This window comes from Coenobita brevimanus, chromosome 13 (genome assembly GCF_032717465.1).
Source record: "Coenobita brevimanus isolate Jiangsu-jjx chromosome 13, ASM3271746v2, whole genome shotgun sequence".
Lineage (NCBI taxonomy): Eukaryota > Metazoa > Arthropoda > Malacostraca > Decapoda > Coenobitidae > Coenobita > Coenobita brevimanus.
In genome coordinates this window covers 11,282,835-11,307,834 of record NC_136966.1, presented here as the reverse complement: position 1 = coordinate 11,307,834, position 25,000 = coordinate 11,282,835, and the positions used below count along the sequence as shown (strand labels likewise).

The window sequence follows — 25,000 nt, the reverse complement described above, 5'->3', positions numbered from 1 at the left end:
GTACTGAAGGCACGCTGAAGGGTTTTACCCAATCCTTCCACTTCGAAAGTCACTCCCACTCAAAATGAAATCGTCCACTAATAACAAAAATAAAACAGAAGACGCCAACGCCCACACTTTGCCCCCCCCCCCAAGTGTTCCCTCATTTTCTTCAGTATAATACAGCATGACATAATTTATAGCATTCACATACCAACAAGTACACAAAAAGAACGCAAGTTGTGATCAGGAAACGGATTTTTTTGGGGGGAGGGGGAGGGGTTGATGGAAGATAAAATCAATATACTTGATCGAAAAAATAGGTAAATATGTACCTAAGATGGTTCAGTCATAAACTAAACTTCTGAAAAGACAATTGCCTTAACTGTAATCGTTACCTGGCGGTATTATATTGCTTATTTCATCTTGCCTGTGGATGGTCGTTTATATACCGGAACAAATTCTTGACATATTTTAGTGAAAGTTTTTATTACTAATTAACTAGTCAACAGATAATGCAATGGAGTTTGCTATTGCCTTTGTTGTTGTCGTTCATGATCTTGTTCTTGTGGCCCCAGGCTACTATGAAACAATCATCCGGTGAACTGAAGACTTAACTGCACTTCTGTAGTCCACCGTCTTCCATTCGAGCGATAGGAAGTTGAAGGACCTTTTTATGACCGAGCAGCTCCTCTATCCGACTGTATTGGTGCCACCACATGAAGGCGATCCTCTCCTGCACCAGCTTTAGTGTTGAGTATAAAGATACTTTGAGGAATGTTGTTTACTAAGTGACACTAGAAAGAACTATTGGTCGATATTGCTTTAATCAACGTAGGGAATTATGTGACATTAATATCTTCACTACCATGATATCTTATAGTTTATTAGTGCTGTCTCCAGACGATTTTAATCAGTTTATGCGAGACATGTCGAATCCTGGGGGTTAAATATAGCCTTTATTAACCCCTTCACTTTAATTGCTTTGTTTTCACCTAACGGAACTGGGCCACTCCCACAACTTGAATACTGTCGTGGTTGAATGAAATTTGATGAGCCTTAGTTATGAGGTAAGACTGAGTCTCGTTGATAGGTAATTAAACTAGAAAGCACTCAGCGTACCTCCGCCAGCGCCGTTAAAATGAATCCGGATCTGGATGCGTGGAAAAATTGTGTGGAATACATAGGATCCGGATCCACCCCAAATTTAATCAGTTGTTCTTTGACCCATGGCATACTCTTCCACAAAATTTTATTGAAATGCACTTAGAACTTTTGGAGATATCGTGAAAGATACATAAGATCCGGATACGGATCCGCTCCCAAATTTAATCAATTCTTTCTTGGCTCATGGCCCACCCTTCCACCAAATTTCATTGGAAATGAATGAGAACTTTTGGAGGTATTGCCCGGACAAACAATAAAAAAAAAATCCTGGATCCGGATGAAAAGTCGGATCACCACCAAAATCTAATTACTCCTTGGGCCATACCCTACCTCTACAAAAAAAAAAAAAAGAAAGCAAAATCCGGTCATAACTTTTTAGGAATCTTGCTAACAGACAAACAGACAAACCAACCAACCCCGGCATAAGCATAACTTCCTTGGCGGAGGTGATAAACCTTTCACTCCCGCAGTACTAGGCTATCAACCGAACTGAAAGGGGTCAGGGATCTTCATCAGGTTAGTTAGGGCAATGATATCGTCTGATGGTGACCTGAGATAAATAAACCGCGAAAAAAGTGTCGTGGAAGTGAAACGATTAAAAGTATGAATTGATCGCTAAAGAGATTATCCTTGTTGGGAATTACATAAGCAATTTATACTTGAGCTAAATTGTTCTGCTAATACTATATTCCGTAGTAATAAAAATAATTTAATAACACGAATCTGTGTATTCAATGGATGTGCATTATGTTTAGTTAATCAGTTTCTCATAAAGTGGATGTTTTGGATATTTTTTGCCTCTTGTGTTATCAGAGAAATAAACACCGATTCATTAGATAAGGTTAATACAGCTTACTCAAGCTACAGTAGAGGTCTTAGTGCCTTATCATACGTGACTGAGGAGAATTCGTAGCATCTCCTCCTCAGTAGTTTATTCTACACATCGCTATTAACATCTTACTGTGTGTTATTGATGCATTATATGGCGAGATAAAAAATGATATAAATAGTATGCATAGTACACACAATAAACCTCTAAGGAACACGTGTTTAGGCTTTTCTAAGCCAGTTTAATACGACCATTAGGGTCAAGATACTCAGTCCCTTGCTATGACAAATGATACTAATAGGCAGAGGAACCGAAACTTGTTGTACCCAGCATCAATCATCCTTTCTTAAAGTTCATGGTCGGTGTAATAACAATATACACGTACATTACAGCAGTATGTAACAGAGAGAGAGAGAGAGAGAGGTTTAGTACCGTATGAATACAGTAACACAGTACTCCCACAGCAGCGAGAAAGTGCTGCCAATTGTTAGTTTATATCCTTTTAACTGAATACAAGTCATCTGGCATTGGTCTGAATACAACACAAACGCACAGTACATATACGGCAGCGAAACGGCTAAGGCACGAATACATTACATAATCGTATGCCACCGCCAAAGTGACTATAAGACGTCGTAAAAAACTCCACACACACACACACACACACACACACACACACACACACACACACACACACACACACACACACACACACACACCTACTTCGTCACTCTGTCCACAGAACTGTCACCCGCCTGCCAGTCATTATAAGCCCCGCATTTTGTAGTCCCCGCCCACCTACTCCTCCCCCACTGTTCCCCCTCCCGTTCTCCTCCTCTTCCTTCCACTTCCCTTGCCCACGCCCCCTTCCCAATTATACCTCTCCTGATTCCAGTCCCCTCCTTCACCCTCCCCCCCTTCTTTTTCTGGCATTCCTACAGTCCCTCCTTCTCATAGTTCCCTTCTACAGTCCCCACTCACCTTCCCCTTTCCCTTTCTGTCAATTCCTCGTATTTCCATCCCACTTCCCTTTCTCCCAGTGTCTCTCCTCCCTTCTCGGCCTCCTTTACCTCTCTTCCATCACCGATTCGTGACTTTCATTCACTTGTTTCCCTACTTTCCTACCTCTCCTCGCTGCTGACACTCTCCATTCGCTAGTTCTCTTTTGTCCCCTCTCTCCATGTCCCTGCTTAGTACTCCCACTTCCCTAACCCCGTCCCCCTGCTCCCTTCTCGTTCTCCTTACCTCTTCCCTACTCCCATTTCTCCATTTATCTACTATTTCATCCGCTTTCCCAAGTCTTATCTTATCATCTTCCAAATCTCTAGTTTATACTGATTCTCTCCCCATTCCTTTCATCCTGATCATTTTTTTCCCCTCGAAAGTCATTCCGATTCCACTTTCTCCCTTTCTTGCTACTTCCCCCTTCTCGACCTCCCACTCTTCTCATCTCCCATTCCTATTCTCTCCCTCCTTCCCTTCTATCTCATTTTTTATCCCTCCTCTTCTCTCCTGTTTTAACCCCTCCTCCCCTTCTCCCCTCTCCATTTTTTTACCCACCCTCCCTTCTCCTTTTTACTCCTCCTCCCTACTTCTCTCCTTCCCCTCCTCCCTGTTTTGTCCCTCACTGCCCCTTACCTCCTCCCCCTCGTCTTGTTTATCTCTTTCCCCCCCCCCTTCCCCTACCTCTGTTCCCCTCTCGGCTACCCTGTCTGCCTGTGTGGGTCTCACCGTTCAGTCGCTCATAGCAAGGGATCAGTGTGAGAGCAGACCCCGCAGAGGCAGGGTGTTGGATAATATCGCTCTAGACCACAGCCGAAGACGCTCAGTGAGACTCATTGTTGCGCTGGAACGTAATCATGCTGCCAGTCGTTATGATTAGTGTTATGGGCATTCCTAATGATGTGTTCTGCAGTGACCTGTGTTGTAAAAAATTCCAGATTTATATGATAAATCGAAAAGGAAAATAGCTACATTACCCTCCTCACTTTGATACACTGCAACTGTAGAGGCTGTGAAAATAGGTCCCCTGTGAGCTGTGTGTCACGATGCGAGAAGATGAGAGCTGCCAATATTACTGTGATTCCGGCGGCAGTGAGAGCGTGAGTGAGAGTGCGTGGAGGAGTTGGTCGAGGAACCATGGATGTATTTGTTTTGTTTATGTGCATCAGCCTCGTCGCTGCTCAGCCAGGTTGGTGTTACCTAAATACAAATTTATTTGTTAAATCCGCCGTACATCAGATGATATTTCTGAGTGCAGTCCTTTCACTCTGATGGCGCATGTAACTTTTGCATCGTAATAACAAATGTTTTGGTCTTCAAATGTTATTACTTTTTTTTTTTTTTTTTTCAGTGCGGATGACAAATAAATTGATTGAAATGTGCCTTCGCCAGTTTCATTAAAAAATTCAACTCGCAATAGGTAAAGGTAAATAACTGTTGTTGTTGTTGTTGTGTCCCCAGGCACATCTGAATGTGTACCCAGTGGGTTGCAGACTGACCTTATCTCATCTTACAGTTCACTATCTTCCTACTGAAGGGACAGAGAGTGAGTTGAGGGACATTTATATAATCCCGGCTGGGGCAGGGAACAGTTTCAGGATTTGAATTTCTGAAAAAGCAGACTTTTCTGATCTACCAGATGACCCGCCGACATGTCATAAAAGTACCCCCGCTAATACCAGTACACCAGTCCTGTATGAGACAGTCCTAGCATGTATTCAATGTGGATGGTGGGTGTTAGCGCCGAAATGGTGACATGTGGAGGTGTAGGAGGACTACTGGGACTTGGGAATAGGCCCTGAAACCTTTGCCCAGAGTCGGACACGTAAAAAAAACAAAAAAACAGGCACTGGTGCTACCCAATTATGTCGGTGCCACCACATTTTTCCGATATATCGGTTTATGTAGTGTTAATTACATGTTAACAACCCTAACTCCCACCAAAAATCTAGGGTGAGGTGGGATCCAGAGACAAAGTAAGACAAGCATAAAAAAGAATACCTAGTGAAAGGTACACACAAGTCATTAACACATCATTCACACATTAGGAATCATTGCTCATCTCACAAAGCAACTACTATCACATGTTTTATTGTATTTTTTAACGGATGCATTGTACAGTACATACGAACTGACCTCGTGATTATAGTTAAGTGTGGAGAGAAAGGAGGAAAAAAAAGTTGCTTAGGATTAATACCTATCGACTGAACAAAGGTCATTTCGGCAGGTAAGAAATTTTTACTGACCTGTAGTCTCCACCTAGAATACGATGCATAACACTAAACTTTATAACCAGGTCCCCAGCTGTGGGCTACTTCATGACGAACGTTGATAAAGAGGAAATAAACCTTGACCAAAGATCTTACCGATTCGAGAAAGAGCAGAGAGAAAAGGGGAAAGACGAGACTGAGGTGAGGGTAGGGTGGAGGACCACAGGTGAGAGAAGGAAGGAGGGGACAGGTGATTTTTTTTTTTTTCATTTTTTTTAATGCGAGGAAGAAGGAACCAAAGGCCATGAGCCCGCAGTAACAGTTCCCTCCAAGAGAAAAACAAAATACAATAGAGAGCCAAATTCAAGATCCGATCATTTTGAGATGCCTGGACACACTGCGTTTGAAAAACTGGAGATCATAGGCAGCAGGAAATACAGACAGAGGGAGACAGTTCCAGAGCTGACCTGTTGCATAAATGAAAGACTGGGAGTAACGGTTAACTCTTGCATTAGAGAGTTGGACAGAAAAGGGATGAGAGTTTGCTGCCAGACGGGTGCTACGCGCCCGTCGTAGAGGTGGAGGAGTGCAAGCAGACAGTTCAGAGGAGCAGTGACCATTAAAGTAGCGATAGAAAAGAGATAAAGATGCAACGGTGCGGCGAAGAGACAGAGGTTGAAGGGAGTCAGTAAGAAGAGGAGAGTTAATGAGACTAAAAGCCTTTGACTCCACCCAATTGAGAAGAGCTGTATGTGGGGAGCCTCCCCACACATGAGAGTTGTACTCCACACAGGGGCGGATAAAACCCCTGTATAGAGTCAACAATTGTGCAGGGGTAAAGAAAGAGCGGAGTCGGCTTAGCACACCCAATCTCTTGGAAGCAGATTTTACAAGAGATGTAATATGATCTTTCCAAAATAAGTCCCGAGTAAATGAAACCCCAAGCATGTTCAAGGATGATGCAGGATTAAGCTGAATATTATTAAACATTAGTGGGTATACTTGTGGAAGATTTTGTCGGGTTGATAGGTGTAAGAACTGAGTCTTAGATGCATTAAAAACAACCGTATTATTTTTACCCCAGTCAGAGATATGGGCCAAGTCAGACATTAGGTGTGCCATAGACTCATCCCTTGTTTGTTGAAGTAACTGTTGAGATGGGCGTTGCGGGAACCGAATGGAAAGGTGAAGGGTGGAGTCATCAGCGTATGAGTGGATAGGGTTAGATGTACAGCTTAGAAGATCATTGATGAATAAAAGGAAGTGAGTTGGTGATAGGACAGAGCCCTGAGGAACACCACTGTTGATAGATCTAGGAGAAGAACGATGACCGTCTACAACAGCGGCTATAGAACGACCAGAAAGGAAGCTAGTGATGAAGGCACAGATAGAAGGATAGAAACCGTAGGAGGGCAGTTTGGAAATTAAAGATTTATGCCAGACTCGATCGAAAGCCTTTGAGATGTCAAGTGCAATGGCAAAGCTTTCGCCAAAGTCCCGAAAGGAGGATGACCAGGAGTCTGAAAGGTTGGTGAGAAGATCGCCAGTTGAGCGTCCCTGACGGAACCCGTACTGACGATCGGAAAGAAGGTTGTGATAGGAAAGATGCCTTAAAATTTTTCTATTGAGAATTGACTGGAAAACTATTGAAATACAGGACGTTAAAGCAATTGGACGATAGTTGGAGGGTTGGGAGTGGTCACCCTTTGGGACTGGCTGAATGAGAGCAAACTTCCAGCAAGAAGGAAAGGTACAAGTTGACAGACAAAGGCAAAAGAGTTTGCCTATGCAGGGTGTAAGCACAGAAGCACAGTTCTTGAGAACAACAGGAAGGACCCCATCAGGCCCATATGCCTTGTTAGTACTGAGGCCAGTGATGGCAGAAAAAACATCACCTGAAGAAATTTTAATGTCAGCCATGAGGAAGTCAGAGGGGGGAAGTGATGGAGGAACAGCACCGGAATCGTCTAAGGTGGAATTGGAGGAGAAAATCTGTGCGAAGAGATCTGCTTTATCAGTAGAAGAAATAGCTACAGAACCATCAGAGTAGAAAAGAGGAGGGAAGGATGATGAAGTAAAGTTGTTAGAAAGATTTTTGGTAAGGTGCCAGAAGGAGCGGGAAGAATTCGAGTTGGAGAGTTGAGAGCATTTAGTATGGATGAAATTATTTTTAGTAGAGCGAAGAACAGACTTAGCACGATTCCGGGCAGAAACGTAAAGATGATGTGATTCAGGGGTGGGTTGGCTCCGGTACCTTTTGTAGGCCCTCTCCTTGTTGCGGACAGCATTAGAACAAGCTTGATTAAACCAAGGCTTTCTTGTGTTAGTCAAATGATATGAGAAAGGAATGTATGCTTCCATGCCTGAGAGAATAACCTCTGTAATGCGCAAGGCACACTCAGATGGCTCCCGGTTATGGAAGCAATAATCATTCCAGGGAAAATCAAAGAAGTACTGCCTGAGGGCCTCCCAGTTCGTGGCTCCAAAATGCCACAGACGACGTTTCCCTGGAGGATCCACAGGCCGTACCGGAGTGATAGGACAGGTTAAGGTAATAAGGTTGTGATCGGAGGAGCCCAACGGAGAGAAAAGATTAACAGAGTAAGCAGAAGGATTAGTTGTGAGGAAGAGGTCAAGTATGTTGGAGCTCTCTCCAAGGCGGTCAGGGATACGGGTAGGGTGCTGTACAAGCTGCTCTAGGTCATTAAGGATAGAAAAGGTGTAGGCTTGTTCACCAGGTGGATCCGTGAAAGGAGAGGAGAGCCAAAGGTGGTGGTGAACATTGAAATCTCCTAGAATGGAGATTTCAGAGAAAGGAGAAATGGATAGAATGTGTTCCATTGTAGAAGTAAGATCGTCGAAGAATTTTTGATAGTCAGTAGAATTAGGGGATAAGTAAACAGCACAGATATATTTAGTCAGAGAATGACAGGAAAGCCGAAGCCAGAGTGTAGAGAATTCAGAAGAATCGAGTTCAGGAACACGAGAGCAAGATAAGTCGTTGCGTATATATACACAACAGCCACCTTTGGCTTTGAAATGAGTATAGAGAAAGTAGGAGGATACAGAAAAGGGTTTGCTGTCAGTTGCCTCAGACAGCTGAGTCTCCGTTAGAAAAAGAAGGTGAGGTGTAGAGGAGGAGAGGTGGTGCTCAACAGAGCGAAAGTTAGAGGAAAGGCCGCGAATGTTGCAGAAATGAAGAAGAAGAGAGTCAGACAGTGGTTCCAGGCACCTCGAGTCGTCACCGGGAGAGGGGCGGATGGTGGGGGCATTTATGGTCCCCCCCCCTGGGGACTCCGAGGCTGTGTGTTGTGACGCCATGATTTTTGATTTTTGGAAAAGGAAGTGTAGTGTGTACTGTGCATGTAGTTTGGTGTAGATAGATAGAGAAATTTGTACTGGAGAGCATGCTGGCCTACTCTCTGTGTAACTGAGACACTGAAAAAGTTCAGCAAAGGGGGATGGTCAGGAACTAGTCCTGAGGGCTGATGAAACGGGAGCTCCAGCACTCCCTGTCATCAGCTTTCCATCCACCTCGGGAGTACTGCCCTGCTCGACTGGTGTGTGTGTGTGTGTGTGTGTGTGTGTGTGTGTGTGTGTGTGTGTGTGTGTGTGTGTGGAGATGCAGGGGGGTTATATGAAATGGGTGAAGAGTATCATAGGAGAGTGTTGTGAGGTGACTGGACAAAATGGAGTAGGTGGGCAACGGGTAATAGTAACTTCCTTTGGTGAGACAGAACAGAATGAGTGAGGGATAAGGCGAGAGACTTTGGGGTGAAGGAGGGTTATGTATGGGATTTTAGGGATGTGGCTGGGCTAAGTAAAGGGGACTGTGGCAGATTTTAGGTTGAAAGAAGATTTTTAGAATGAGGATTTTTATGCCTGAAGGGTTGGAGTTAGGATTCCAGGGGCTTCAGTGATGAGTGAATGAAAGCACGAACCATTGAAATGGGCAGATTTCTGTTGGTTTTCCTTCCACTAGATATTTTTTGGTTCTATGGACCTTATCCCATCCTTAGGTGGGAAAAGATGTATGGATGATGATGATGATGATGATGATACTAGGAATATGGATGAAATGAGTGAAGAGTAATATGTGAGATTTTGGAGTAAAAGAAGGTTAATATAAAGAATCTTAGAAATGTAAATGGAGTGAATGAGATGCAACGGAAGAGATTATAAAGAGAAAGATATCTGCCATATAAGTTTGGATGGGTTACAAGAGACAATAAATAAAGGAAGACTGGCGAAAGAGATTTCATGGATGGTTAAATAGAAATCAGAGAAGGAGAGCTGACATGAGGGATTTTAGAGACAATGTGAGAGGACGGAGTGAAAGAAGCTTGACATGACGGATTTTAGGGATGATGGGAAAGGATTAAATATGAGAAGTTCGACAGAATGAATAATATGGATGATGGAGGAAGACGGAATGAAAGAAGCGTGACAAAAAGGACTTTAGGGATTGTGGGGGAAGCTGAAGTGAGGCAGGGATAACTTGAGAAACTTCCCTATGAGAAGTTTTCACAACCATAGTAGAGTCCATGTTTAAATGAAGAAAATAACACTAAACTGAATGACTCATGAAAGTAATTAGTCGTAATCAACACTATGATAACCTTTCATATGTGCAGTAACCTCTTTAATGTGATAATATAATGTTTTGTTTTATTTTACCCGTTTTTGACCATTATAATCCTCTGTGAAGAGATTTTTCGAACTGCTGAGGTTAGAAACAGTCTTCAATTACGTGTTTAAAATGAGAATTGAGTAAAATTCTGATACGATAGTTGAAAGAATAAATCGTAAAAATACGTCCTCGGACTGAAGGATTTAACAACACACTGACTGGAAGCATCTCAACGAAGGTATATTCAGGACTGGGGGTTTGTTTTCACCTGACGGAACTGGATTACCCACTGAAATTTGATGAACGTTGTTACAAGATAGGAATGAGTGTCTTTGGGTACTAGTCAAACTTACCATTCAGTCTGACTGGCTGGCACAGTCTTCACCTTTTGATAAAATGAAAGGGGTTAGGGGTTTTCATCATAAAATAAACGTATTATAAGTATGCTTTCTCTATTTTTAGATTTTGGTGAATGGAGAGAGCCTTCTTCAATGTTATCCTTGTCATATTTTCAGCGTCTATTCGCTCTCGTACGAAGTGTAATGCATGGGTTCAGAAGATGGTTGTTAATTTCTCTTTCGTTCCTACATTCCGAGTGTTGGGAGGAAACTTTTATTTTTTTTCATGACCATATCAAAACTAAAATGGACACACCCCAGTTCCTTTACAAAAGCTCATGGACAGTTACTGCAGACCTCAAGTGGTCAGTGAACGTTGTGTTTGATATTATATAGGACATATACTAATGGTCTCATGGTATTAAATAATCTTCCCTAACAATACATGCTTCCATTTTTCCTTACTTGGTAGGCCATACCTTATCCCATCCTTAGGTAGAAAGAGAGAATCATGATGACAAAGATGACACCTCCCATACAGGTGCACCTCCAGTGATCAAGGAACACCCAAGCAACGTGGTGGCGCGGCGCAATGACCCCACCACTCTGAACTGCGCAGCCTCGGGCAGTTCCAGAATCCGATGGTTCCGGGATGGGGAGGAAGTGGTCACGTCATCACAGGATCAGCGTTCACACCGGGTGCTTCTGTCCTCTGGGTCACTGTTCTTCCTGCGGGTCATGGCCACCAGGAGGGACAGTGATGCGGGAACATATTGGTGTGTGGCCTCAAACAGCTATGGCGCCACACGTTCAAAAAATGCCACACTCATTGTGGCCACACTGGCCTATGACTTCCAGCAGCAGGCTGACTCCTCTATAAAAGTGCTGGTAGGGGAATCCATCACCTTGCCCTGCCGGCCTCCCAAGGGCACTCCCCCACCTGAGGTGACCTGGCTCAGGGACGGACACCAGGTCACCAACTCCAGCCGCATCAGTGTCAGCCAGGATGGTGACCTGATAATCGCTCAGGCCGTCCAGCAGGACTCGGCCAAATACATATGTCGTGCCCGCAACGCTGCTGGCGCCCGTCAGGCACCGCCATCTCACCTCACCGTCATGAGTAAGTTATTTACAGTATGTGTTGATGATTATTCTTCCATCATAATTAAAAGGTAATATGTGGTACTGTAGATGAAAAATAGGTATGTACTAATTCAAAATCCCTAATATGTGTCTTCCCTTCAACTTTGTAGGCTATCGTGAGGAAACCCCATCTCACCTCACGGTCGTTAATAAGTTAACTCCTTCAGTACGAAAACATCTTATTTGTTAAGTTCTTGTTGTGTCCGTGCTGTTTTACTCAGCACTGGGAAGGCTTTTTGAACTAGTGGGATTAGGCATAGCCTTCATTAACCCCTTCGATACAAGATGTCTTAAGTTACATACACTCTTCTTGTGGTTATACGAACAAAATGTAGAATACATCAAGGGTTTCAGTGAGTTCATGGTTTGGTGCGTTTATGTTTGTCCCTGGATCATATTACCGTGGGTATTAGGCTCCCTAACATTTTTCTTAACTAATATGTTTGGAATTACTATGACAAAATATTTTATGGCATATAGCTATGACACTATTATTATTATTATTATTATTATTATTATTATTATCATTATTATCCATTTGTGGTAGGTGGGGGCGCTCACCATCCACTCACTCGATGTAGTGCTGCTCTCGGGTGTCTGTCCATTCCTCTCTTCCCTCCATTCCTTCCTTCCTCCTCAGTCTTTTTTTACATCATTCTTTCGACGTCCTTCTGCCTACGGGTGACTTTATATTCCCTCTTTTGTTTTTCTGTCCTTCATTCTTTCCTCTTCCTTCTGCCTGTTGGTGACTCAACACTGAGTGACAAGCCGAATGGTTTCCTGGTGTACAGGAAACCATTTGGCTTGTCAGTCAGTGTAGAGTCACCCACAGGCAGAATGAAGAGGAAAAAATGAAGGAGAGAGTGACAGAAGGAGTGTAAAGTCACCCACAGGCAGAAGGAGGAGGAAAGAATAAAGGAAAGAACGAAAGAAGAGGATGAAAGGAAAGAAGAGTGGAGGAGAGGAAACGGCAGACACCTGAGAACAGTACTACATCAAGTGAGTAGATGGTGAGCTATTATGATGATGATGATGATGATCATTATTATTATTATTATTATTACTTATGATATTTCAAAGGGTATTTGGCCTAGAGCCTTCAAACTTGGTCAACTTAGTCTGACACTGTTTGCCTCTTTTAACCAGATATGGTGGCAATCAGTCAACCAGATCTTTGGATATTATCCGGAACAGAGAAAAGTGAGTCAGCCTCGCTGTCTCAAGAACCGCCTAAGTTAGGAAGCTAAAAATTATACTATAAAATAGCCTTAAGATGGACGCATGCCGGAAGGGAGTATGGTTCCAATCGGTTGATTATTCTCCGATATCGCCTGGGGGAGAATATTGGGACTTTCCCAGATATTCGGGATATCACCTAATTTCCCCTTAAGGATTAAAGCTAAGCCACCAAACTTAGTGGACTTATAGGCTCTGATGACCTAAGGTGATGTACACAAGATCTGTGACCTTGACCTCGCCTGGGGTAAAATAATTGGATCGTTTCCAGTATTCCAGACGTCACCTAATTTTCCATGAAGGATCGAAGCTAGAGCTACCAAACTTGGGGGACTTATAAACTGTGATGACCTAAGCTGGCATGCACCTTCACCTCACGGCCCTTTTATAGCTCGGTTTCAAGTAGGCAATGGCTGATACAAGGTTTCCTTTATGAAAATTGTCCTTGAAGAAATTTGTCGTGTTTTTGTAATTATTATTATTGTCATTATTATTATTATTATTATTATTTCTCATAATAATAATAATAATAATAATAATAATGATAATAATAATTCTATCTATCTATTGCCAGACGCCTCAATCTCGTTTGGGATGGCCACAAACAAATCGCCTCCAAGTCGCCCTGTCCCCCGCCATTTCACTGCTCTGCTCCCAACTCACACCCCCCTCTCTCATATACCTCTCCACCCCATCCCTCCATCTCATCCTCGGCCTCCCCCTCTCTCTTCCCCCCGCCACCTCACTCACATACACTCTCTTCGTCAGTCTTTCACCCTCCATTCTCTCCACATGGCCAAACCACCTCAGTGTGTTCCTCATAACGCTTCCTATCACATCCACATCCACACCACAACGCTCCTTTATATCCTCATTCGTCAGCCTGTCTCTCCATGTGAATCCACAGGCTCTTATTAAATAACTCATTTCCACTGCTCTCACTCTTGACTTGTGTCCTTCCAACAACGTCCAAGCTTCACTTCCATACGTTAGAGTTGGTATCACAATACTGTCATGTAGTAACTTTTTCACTTCCATGCTCACTTCCCTGTTTCTTATCACTGCTTTCAAAGAACCAGCAACCTTTACCCTTTCAAGCACTTCACCCTCCAAACCTCCATCCTTACTCATCACACTACCCAAGTACTTAAACGTACTCACATTTTCCAATTCCTCACCATCCAACCTCGCTGTACATTCACTGACTTCACCCCTCTCAAAGACCATCACTTTACTCTTCCCTACATTCATCTTTAGATTCCGTTTCTTACACACTCTCCCAAACTCGTCCACCAAGCCTTGCAGCTCCTCTTCGTCTTCACTCAACAACACAGTATCATCTGCAAACAGCAGTACAGGGAGTTTCCAAACACTATCCTCTCTCACCAGGGCCACTCCAACATCCACTACCCTACCTTGTAACTCTTTTATTACCCCATCCATGTACAGATTGAACAACCATGGAGACATGACACATCCCTGTTTCAACCCAACTTTCAAAGAGAAAAATTCACTTAGTTCACCATCCACATGCACTCCAGCCTTCGCACCATCGTACATACTCTTCACAGCATTCAACAACTTCCCATCTACTCCATATATTCTTAACTCTTTCCACAATCCTTGTCTATCCACCCTATGATATGCTTTCTCCAAATCCATGAAAGCCGCATACAACTTCTTTCCCTTCTCTAGAAACTTTTCCACTAAAGATCTAAGAATGAATATCTGATCTACACAACCTCTTCCCTTCCTAAAGCCTCCCTGTTCTTCTCCAACTAATTTCTCTGTTCTTTGTCTAACTCTGTCAATAAGTATCCTACCATACACTTTTCCTATTATACTAATAATAATAATAATTATTATTATTATCACTATTATTATTATTATTATTATTATTATGTTACATAACCTATGATTTCATCATCCTTTGTGTAATTCTAATGTACAGTATGCTGCATGTTTGATCACGAGCGTGTTCTACCTCACTCCCCCCTTCTACCCTTATAGTAAAGTAAGTCGTTCTTTCTGTTGTTCAGAGCAGGATTGTCAACTCTTTGTCCCCATGGCTTCATTTGCGCGTCCTTCTTACAAGTTGTATCAAGCTCTGCCGGCCCCTATATAATGAGCTCAGTCTCTGCATTATTGCCACTTAGATCTACTCCTCATTTTGTTCACATCTCTGTCCTCCCCTGTACAGTTATTATTGTGAGTGCTCAGGAAGTCTCCAACCATCTAGCAGCTGTGTAATTTGAGTATAAGTGTTATTGCATCTTTTCTTGTACTGTATAGCATAATGTGTTAATTCGTAGGCCTAGGGAGGTTTTTGTGCTTAATGTAAAGTTTTACCGTTAGCCATTATTAATAATATATTGTATCTGTAATAATATATCTTGCATTCACTGAGTATTATCTGGTGGTTTTTCATTTTATCAGGGCTGACTTAGATAAATTTACTCTTGCTAATTTCGTGTTAATAGAGGCTATTGCAGTTAATCATATATTTATCTGGTGGTTTTTCATTTTATCAGGGCTGACTTAGATAAATTTACTCTTGCTAATTTCGTGTTAATAGAGGCTATTGCAGTTAACCATATATTTAACCTGTTTTTTGCCATTACATTATCCTTATGAGTCCTGAATGTTTTGTTGTTAGTTTGAGCATTAAACTTTAACTTGTAATTTTCCCTAACTCTTTTGTTTTGAACCTGGAACTTTACGGGACAGTAGTGATTTTTAGTATTCTCACTTAAAGTGGACATTATCTTTCTCTGTTCCTTAACATAAATTTGGCGACCTCTTAATAGGATATTCAGGATATTATCATAAGGATATTGCTTGATATTTTGTGACTGTGATTTATTCATGATGTCTGCTATTACTGCGCTTGATGAAGCCAAAGATTTTTTGTCAAATGTGCAAACAGTGTTGGATGTAGAAATCAGAACAAAGAATGAACTTAAGCTTGTTGCTCAACAATTGGGAATTGTTGTTCGCTCTCATCATTCTAAAGATCAAATTGTTGACTTGATTAATGAAAGCTTGTTTAATGTAACTCCTCCAAATGAGCAAACGCAGATTGAATTAGCTAAGTTACAGCTAGCCCTGCAGGAGGCCCGTGCTAAGGAGGCTGAGGCACAAGTTGAACTTGCTAGGATTCAGGCAGACCATGAGTATCGCATGAAACAATGTGGAACTGGATCATCTAGCTCTGATGATTTTGATGTGGCTAAAAATGTTAAACTTGTCCCTCCTTTTAATGAATCTGATTTAACAAAGTATTTTCAGTTGTTTGAGAGGGTAGCTACAGGTTTTAATTGGCCCAAAAAGTATTGGCCAGTACTCCTTCAAACTGTTCTCACCGGTAAAGCTCAAGTAACTTATGCATCTTTGCCTCAGCATCAATCTGATAATTATGATGTAGTTAAGAGCTTGATTCTTAAGGCCTATGAGCTTGTTCCTGAAGCCTATAGAGTAAAATTTAGGACAACTTGCTTATATAAGCAAGATAAGCAATCCCATGTTGAGTATGCAAAAATCAAAGAAGATCTGTTAGAGCAGTGGTTAAATTCTAAGAATGTGGATTCTGATTTTGACAAATTTAAGCAGATGATTTTGCTGGAGGACTTCAAAAGGTGCGTGTATAAAGATGTAAACCTATATCTTGATGAGAGAAGAATAGATAATTTGTCTGATGCTGCAGTCTTAGCTGATGAATATGTTCTCACTCACAAGAGATATTCTAAAGAAAAAAGGAAAGCTGAGAGTAAGTACGTTGCCTCTACTCAGAGTACAGGTAACAGGAAAGTGAATAAAGATGATGTTTCTCAGGAAGTAAATACCAGCTTCACCTAGATTTCAGGAAAGTAAATGTACTTATTGTAGTAAGCTTGGTCATACTACGGAGAGATGTTTCAGGAGACAGCGTGATGTGAACAAAAAGGAGTCTTTAAATATTCAGTCAATTGGTCTAGTGTCCACCCTTGAGAGTTCCCAGAATTCTTTAACTGAGTTAACTGAACCTGCTTTCAGGGGTAAATTAAATTCTCATGATGGAGCTCCTCTTTTGAGCAGTAACGTGGGTGACACTCTCAAGAGTTCATGTGCTAATTTCCTGTCTGATGGTTTTGTCAGTCCTCTGGACAGTAATGACAGGAAATCAGCTAAAATATATCGTGATACAGGTGCTTGCCAATCCCTTATGCTGACCAGTGTTCTAGGCTCTAATGTTAATTCCTCTGATGAAACTGAAATCTTACAAGGTGTAGGGAATAATTACTTCTCTGTCCCTCTGTGCAGAGTGAATTTAGAGTCTGGTTTTGTTAATGGTTCCATTATGGTTGGGTTGGTTGAGACACTCCCAATGTCAGGTGTAACTTTCTTACTTGGAAATGATATTGGTGGAAGTCAAGTGTGTCCAGCTCCTCAGTTGTCTAGTGAGCCAGTGGCTGCGGCCCAGGATTGTGATGTCCCTGATGTGTTCCCTGCATGTGCTGTCACTAGGGCTAAGTCTAAAGTTACTGGTGACTTAGAGGATAATGATGATGATGATGTTATCCTAGCTGACACTTTTCTTGCTAATTTGGACCACTCACCAGATGAGGCAGTACCCCATAGTGTTGATAATTTGTCTCGTCAAGAGTTGGTTGAGTTGCAGGTTGCTGACCCTGAGTTGAAAGGTCTAGCTAACTCTGCTTGCAGTGAGGAAGAATCAGCCGGTGCTTCTACTTGTTATTATATAAAGTCAGGAGTACTTATGAGGAAGTGGAGACCCCCAACAGCATCAGCCGACTGTGAGTGGGAGGTTGTACATCAAGTTGTCATCCCTCGTGTTTGTAGGCAGGATATCATTAGAGTGGCTCATGATTCCAGTTTGGCAGGACACCTTGGAGTAGAGGAAGACTGTGGCACGCATTTTGAAACACTTCTACTGGCCAGGTATCTTCAGGGATGTTTCCTGGTATTGTAAGTCTTGTCACACCTGTCCAAGTTGTGGGAAGTGTAATCAGACCGAAAAGGTTGCACCTCTAGTTCCCATTCCTCCTTTTGAGGCGCCATTCACCCGTGTGTTGGTGGATATTGTGGGCCCTCTTCCTAAGACTTCTTCAGGATTTTCTTATGTGTTGACCCTGATTGATATGGCTACTCGTTATCCTGAAGCCATTCCACTTAGAAATATCTCAGCAAAGAATGTGGTTAAGGAAATGCTAGGGTTCTTCACAAAGTTTGGTCTGCCCAAGGAGGTACAGTCAGACTGGGGAAGTAATTTCATGTCAAATGTTTTCAAGCAGTCTCTGAAAGAGTTGGGCATCACCCAGATCACGTCTTCAGCTTACCATCCCCAGACCCAAGGAGCGTTGGAGAGATATCATCAAACACTCAAATCGATGCTCAAGAAATACTGTTTGGAACATCAGAAAGACTGGGATAAAGGTCTTCCATTCATCGTATTTGCCGCAAGAGAATCTCCAAATGAATCACTGGGCTTCTCACGTTTTGAACTACTGTTTGGCCATGAAGTAAGAGGACCCCTTAAGTTACTCAAGGAATGCTGGCTGTCGGAGGAAGATGACGTCAACCTGCTGGAGTATGTGATGAAGTTCAAAGAACGGCTGTCCACTGCTTTACAGCTGGCGAGAGAGAATTTAGGAGCTGCTCAGGAGAAGATGAAGACTTGGTATGATAAGAAATCCAGGTTACGCCACTTTCAGCCAGGAGATCAAGTTTTGATTTTGCTACCAGTGCATGGGCAACCTCTTCAAGCCAAGTTTAGTGGTCCTTATTTCGTGGAGAAGAAACTCAGTGATGTCAACTATGTCATCGCCACACCAGATCGTAGAAAGAACAAGCAACTTTGTCACATCAACATGCTAAAGTTATATCACAGGCGGGACGAAAATAACCCAGTCTGCACTGTAGCTGTTCCACCCGAGTCTGCAAGTGAAGTTCTCCCATGCAGCATGAGCCTGAGTGATAGTTTGGGGAAGAATCCTGATATAATGAATGATCTCCAGACTAAGCTTTCTCATCTACCTCCCGAGGAAAGGCAGGAGTTTTCGGCATTACTGCAGGAGTACCCGCAAGTGTTCCGTGCTACTCCAGGAAGAACCACTGTGTTGATGCATGATGTCGATGTTGGAGACGCAAAGCCAATTAAATTGCCTCATTACCGTGTGAACCCAGTGAAAGTTCCTCTCATCCAGAAGGAGCTTGGCTACCTGTTGGACCACAAGATGATTGAGCCCTGTCAGGGCGAGCGGAGTTCTCCTGTCACTCTAGTCCCTAAGCCAGGTGGGTCACAGCGGCTTTGCATCGACTACAGACGTGTTAATCAGATAACCAAAACAGACACTTGCCCTCTCCCTCGCGTGGAAGATTGCATAGACAAGATCGGAAAGGCTAGGTACATAAGTAAGTTTGATTTGTTAAAGGGATACTGGCAAGTACCTATGACTGAACGTGCTAGGGAGATCTCATGTTTTGTAACACTAGGAAAGACTTTTGCATGTTCTGTAATGCCATATGGTATGAAGAATGCACCAGCCACATTTCAGAAGCTCATGAATGATGTAACAGAGGGTTTGGCAGGGTGTGTTGTTTATATTGATGATGTATTAATCTTCAGTGACAACTGGAAAGATCACCTATGCCATGTCAGTATATTTCTTGAGCTTTTGGTTCAGGCTAATCTTGTAGCTAATTTATCAAAGTGTGAGTTTGGTCAAGCTAAAGTTCAGTACCTTGGGTATGTAATTGGTGATGGACATGTTGCACCACCAGCAGCTAAGGTTCAGGTTATAAGTGATCTTCCCAGACCTAAAAGTAGGAAAGAGCTACAAAGATTTTTGGGAATGGTAGGTTATTACAGGAGATTTGTTCTTAACTTTTCAATTCTTGTATCACCACTTACAGACCTACTGAAAAAGGGAGTTAAATTTGTCTGGACCGATAACTGTGAATCCTCTTTCAGCAAGCTTAAAGCTATCCTATTAAGTCAGCCAGTGCTCGCTACTCCAGATTTTGCTAAGCCTTTTAAGATGGCTGTTGATGCAAGTGATACAGGAGCTGGGGCTGTTTTGCTGCAAGAGGATGATCAGGGTATTGAACACCCTGTATCTTATTACAGTAAGGAGTTCACTCCACCTCAAAAGAACTACTCAACTATTGAGAAAGAGCTTTTGGCCTTGATTTTGGGTTTACAGCATTTTTCATTTTATTTGTATTCTGGTTTTGACCCCATAGTCATTTATACCGATCATAACCCACTGAAATTCCTTAGTTAGTTTAAAGATAAAAATCAGAGATTGACAAGATGGAGTCTACTTCTTCAGGAGTATTCATTAGACATACAACATGTCAAGGGGAAAGAAAATGTTATTGCAGATTGCTTATCTAGACTTTAGAAAGATTGTTTTAGAGTAATAACAAATTTCCTTTGTAAATTTCTTTTTCTTTGTGGGGAGGTGTTACATAGCCCATGATTTCATCATCCTTTGTGTAATTCTAACGTACAGTATGCTGCATGTTTGATCACGAGCGTGTTCTACCTCACTCCCCCCTTCTACCCTTATAGTAAAGTAAGTCGTTCTTTCTGTTGTTCAGAGCAGGATTGTCAACTCTTTGTCCCCATGGCTTCATTTGCGCGTCCTTCTTACAAGTTGTATCAAGCTCTGCCGGCCCCTATATAATGAGCTCAGTCTCTGCATTATTGCCACTTAGATCTACTCCTCATTTTGTTCACATCTCTGTCCTCCCCTGTACAGTTATTATTGTGAGTGCTCAGGAAGTCTCCAACCATCTAGCAGCTGTGTAATTTGAGTATAAGTGTTATTGCATTTTTTCTTGTACTGTATAGCATAAGGTGTTAATTCGTAGGCCTAGGGAGGTTTTTGTGCTTAATGTAAAGTTTTACCGTTAGCCATTATTAATAATATATTGTATCTGTAATAATATATCTTGCATTCACTGAGTATTATCTGGTGGTTTTTCATTTTATCAGGGCTGACTTAGATAAATTTACTCTTGCTAATTTCGTGTTAATAGAGGCTATTGCAGTTAACCATATATTTAACCTGTTTTTTGCCATTACATTATCCTTATGAGTCCTGAATGTTTTGTTGTTAGTTTGAGCATTAAACTTTAACTTGTAATTTTACCTAACTCTTTTGTTTTGAACCTGGAACTTTACGGGACAGTAGTGATTTTTAGTATTCTCACTTAAAGTGTACATTATCTTTCTCTGTTCCGTAACAATTATTATTATTATTATTACTGGTAGTAGTAGTAGTTATAGCTGCAGTAGTAGTAGTAGGAGTAGTAGCACTGTAGAAGCAGTAGTTGCAGCAGTGGCAGTAACCCCAGGCTCATCAGAATGTGAACCCAGTGGCAGTGGACTGCAGTTTCATTCCCCTTCTCTTGCAGTCCACCATCTTCCTTTTAGGGGATGGCGAGGGATGTGGGGAACGTTTGTATAACCTGACAACAGAGCTGCTCAGTCATATCAATGCTACCACATGAAAGCATCTCTCTCCAGCACCAAGATATTATTATGTTTAATAGCAGCGCAGAGCATCAGTGTGTTAAATGCATAAATGGATTGTTAGGCCATTGTTGTTGGCATCCCAGGCTCATCTGTACGTGAACCCAGTGAACTGCATGCTGAAGCTGTCCTTCTGTAGGCCAAATGATATTAGCACATATTATTAAGAAACTAATTAATAAGAAGAGAGCTGCTTGTCTGCATGGTTACTGACTTACCAAATAGTTCATGCTGCATTATCATTAAGAGGATATGAAAGTATGATAAATGACACAAATGACCTGTCAATAAATAATCATTTTCCCAGCACCACCGTGGTTTGAGGAGCAGCCATCCAACACGTCAGTGGCGTCGGGTGCTGGTGTGGAGTTGGGTTGCCGGGCGAGGGGCTTTCCCACCCCGACAGTCACTTGGAGGCAGGTGGATGGAGGGATGTCACTAGGAGGAGCCACTATTGAGGACCAGCGATTGGTTCTGCAGAAAGTGACGGTGGCGGACTCGGGTGTGTATGAGTGTGAGGCGAAGAGTGAGGCAGGTGTGGCCACTGCTAGGGCTACACTCACTGTGCTGGATGCTCCAGTGCTGACCCAGCGGCCTCAGCACCTGCAGGTGATCCAAGGCAATGAGGCACAACTGCGGTGCCTTGTGGAAGGCGAGCCTGAACCCCTCGTGCTCTGGCGCCTCCCTTCTGCAGACAGGACAGCTGTTCTGTCCCCGGGTCACAGCAGCAGCCATGCCTCAGTGTCAGATGATGGCGGTGCTCTCCTGTTGCATCAGCCATCCACACAGGACACCGGTGTTTACTATTGTTGGGGCATTAACAGTGGTGGAGGGGTGAGTGGGAGAGCAGAAGTGGTGGTGGTAACAGCACTGCCTCCACCAGTAGTGGGTGTGGGACCTAAGGACCTGACAGTGGCCCCTGGAGGAGTGGCGAGGTTCTCTTGTGAGGTGGTGAGTGAAGCAGCTCCAGCGAGTGTCACCTGGTGGTACCAGCCCTCCGCACACCTGCCGCCCCGTCAGCTGAGCCAGCACCCTCACCAGCCACGGTTCTCTCTGCCAGAGAACGGTGCCCTCATCATCAAAGATGTGTGGCTTGACGACGCTGGCATATACAGCTGTCACGTAACTGCAACAACAGGCAGTATACAGCAGGAGGCAGTGCTTAATGTGGTGGAGGACACAGAGCCAAAGGAGTCGCCACTACTGCCACCACCACCCACCAAGCCCCGTATACTCGGCTGGAACCAAACTTCAGTGCATCTAAGCTGGTTGCCCAACTCCCAGGGCAGCAAGGCTGGCCTCCATTGGTATGCTGTGGAGTACTGGCGCCAGGGATGGTCTGAATGGCGGATGGCTGATGCTGTCATCACGCAAGAATCATGTGTTGTCAGTCATCTGTCTCTAGGCCACACCTACACTTTCCTGGTGCGTGCCGTCAACAGTCAAGGAGCATCGTTCCCTAGTCCTTGGTCTGATCCTGTCTCTACCAGAGCCAACCCACACCCCACCCTCACTGCAGAACAGGTATGGTATGTATAAATTCTCCTAAGTAATGTTGTGAAAAAGATTCTTTGTATAAGGAAATGTCTTCTCTCCTACAAATACTGAGCACGTCCTTGTAAGCGATTATTAGTGACGAAAATGCTAAAAAAAAAAAAAAAAAAAAAAAAAAGTGTAATAATACATAACTTAGGGGGACTTGTTTTTTAGGAAAAGAACAGTTAGAACCCTTTATGCATACAGGTTGGTTGGTAAATTGCCATCTCCAGATGTATATGTTGCTGGGGACGGCCCAGTCGGTTATTGTGAGGTGTGAAGATATTTTGGCTGCTTCTTCACGTTACTGATAAATCTTCCAGTCAATGGACATAAAAAAAATTATAGTATAAAGCTTGAAAAGGATTATGGAAAGTAGAAAATGATGCATGGTATAGACTGGTAATGCTGACTGAGGCGTAGCCTACCTGAAACACATAAGAACTGGCCAGCGTAATATATGAACCACACTGTGCCTTCCTCAGGTGCGACAGGTCCAGCGTCGCCTGGCACGTCCGCTGGTAACACTGACCAAGGCCATGGCCACAGCAGCAGACAGTGTTATACTGAACTGGAGCTTCCTGGAGCCAGTGGAGGACTGGGTTGATGGGGTGCTGGTGTATTGGATGGCAGAGGGAGGCAGGGTGGAGGTAGCTACCGTCCTGGGCACCTCGTCCACCTATCACCTCCACAACCTGCACCCCAACACGCCCTACACCTTCTTCATCGTACCCTTCTTGCACAGCGTTAAGGGCACTCCATCCAACTCATACCACTTCACCACGCCCGAGGACGGTAAGTTTTAGGTCCCATATGCTTGATAGCATAGGAGGTTTCGTAGCACCTCTTCCTAAGAATTTGTTTGGGATATTACACATTTTTATCCTCTTTTACGTTTCTAAGATATACTGTACAGTATCGATACTAATATTTATGTAAATTATATGATGGAGACTATCAGGGTGTAATATGCACGTTAAATTACTAAGAAAAAGGTGCTAACAGTTATGAAGCTTCCAGTGTCAGTTGTAGCCTAGTATGACCCTAGGTTTCTTCCAGCTTCGGGATTACAGGAAAATAATCAATACGATTATTTTTTTTTGGTTTGCTACCAGTTTTATACTTCCTGTCTTCTTGCTTCTGGATCTTGCTTTACTCTGTCATTATCATTGAATAAAAAACCACGATGCTAGTGATGGCAGCGTTTTGACGACTGGGTTCGGTTTGGGAGAGACATAGGTTTGGAGGTGGATAGTTGTAACCCTCACTGACCCTTTCCATTAGAAGGATGCTTCGTAGGTTGAATAAAATATTCTGGAGGCAGTAGGAAAAAAACAAATACTACATCCCTGGCAGTAATTGGTATGTCAAAGACATGTGGGCTGTGTTAGGTATTGTATGATAACATTAACTACCGTGCAGTACTAATGCTGTTTGAGGCTAATTATAGAAGAAACAGTGTTGTAGTTACAGTGATAGGTATTCAGAGTACTAGGTTATAATTGGCAGCTTACGCCAAGCACCACAAAGTCTGTGTTTGTGCTATATGCCAGTGGTCTTAGAGTACACCATGTGTCCCTGGCTCTATCAGCATCATATGTAGAGAAGCAGTTAATCGGATAGTAAAACAGAGCGGTACAAGTAAGAACTCAGATACATAGATTGATAAACATGCAGACAGATATAAAAACAAACTGAAACAGATAGATACATAAACTGATAGATTGAAAATTTGAGAGTATTGTCATTACAACCTAACCTTAATTTTAAGTGTTCATTCCTGTCTTTCCAGTGCCACTGACTGCGCCAGGAAACGTGCGAGTAACGAGGCAAAAGGAGGGTTCAATGCTGATCGAGTGGTCTGGTGTTAGTACTGAGGAGGCGCAGGGGGAGGTGATAGGGTACAAGGTTACACTCGGCCACAACGGTAGTCAAGTTACCGAGACAGTTGGTACACCCTACCTGGAAACTCGTGATTTACTGCCTGGACACATATATACCGTGCGTGTGGCGGCGCTGACAGGTGCTGGAACAGGACCTTTCAGTGCCCCTGTAGTGGTGGAGGGGCAGGGGTTGCGCAGGACGGTGGCGGCAGGGGAGGTGCTGCATGCTCCACCACAGGCAGTATGGTTGGCATACTTGCTGATTCCGCTGGTGCTGTTACTGGTGCTTGGTGTGGTGTGGTACTTGTGGAGGGTACGGCACAAGGCACCACCAGCCAGCCCTCCTCATGCACCCCCACTGTACCAGGACCCTTCCATCAATATGTACAGTGACCATAAGGTATGGCGGCCGTCTGACAGTGATAAGGATTCCAGCTTATCCTCCTCACGACTCCTCAAGTCAGATCAGTTGGTTAGTGAGTATGCAGAGCCGAGGGTGCTGCTGCCC

The 25,000-nt window shown here is 43.2% G+C and overlaps 1 protein-coding gene across 1 annotated transcript in view; it reads left to right on the top strand.

The window, feature by feature from the left end:
- The first annotated feature begins 4,023 nt into the window (after window positions 1–4,023).
- The window catches only part of LOC145414925 (roundabout homolog 1-like), a 21,391-nt gene continuing 414 nt past the window's right edge, over window positions 4,024–25,000 (top strand). The window contains exons 1-5 of the mRNA XM_080284343.1: window positions 4,024–4,077; window positions 10,651–11,275; window positions 21,381–22,597; window positions 23,095–23,404; window positions 24,402–25,000. The exon at window positions 24,402–25,000 is cut by the window's right edge and continues 414 nt beyond it. Of these exons, the coding sequence (XP_080140469.1) occupies window positions 4,024–4,077; window positions 10,651–11,275; window positions 21,381–22,597; window positions 23,095–23,404; window positions 24,402–25,000 (2,805 nt within the window). The remainder of the gene's footprint in view (window positions 4,078–10,650; window positions 11,276–21,380; window positions 22,598–23,094; window positions 23,405–24,401) is intronic.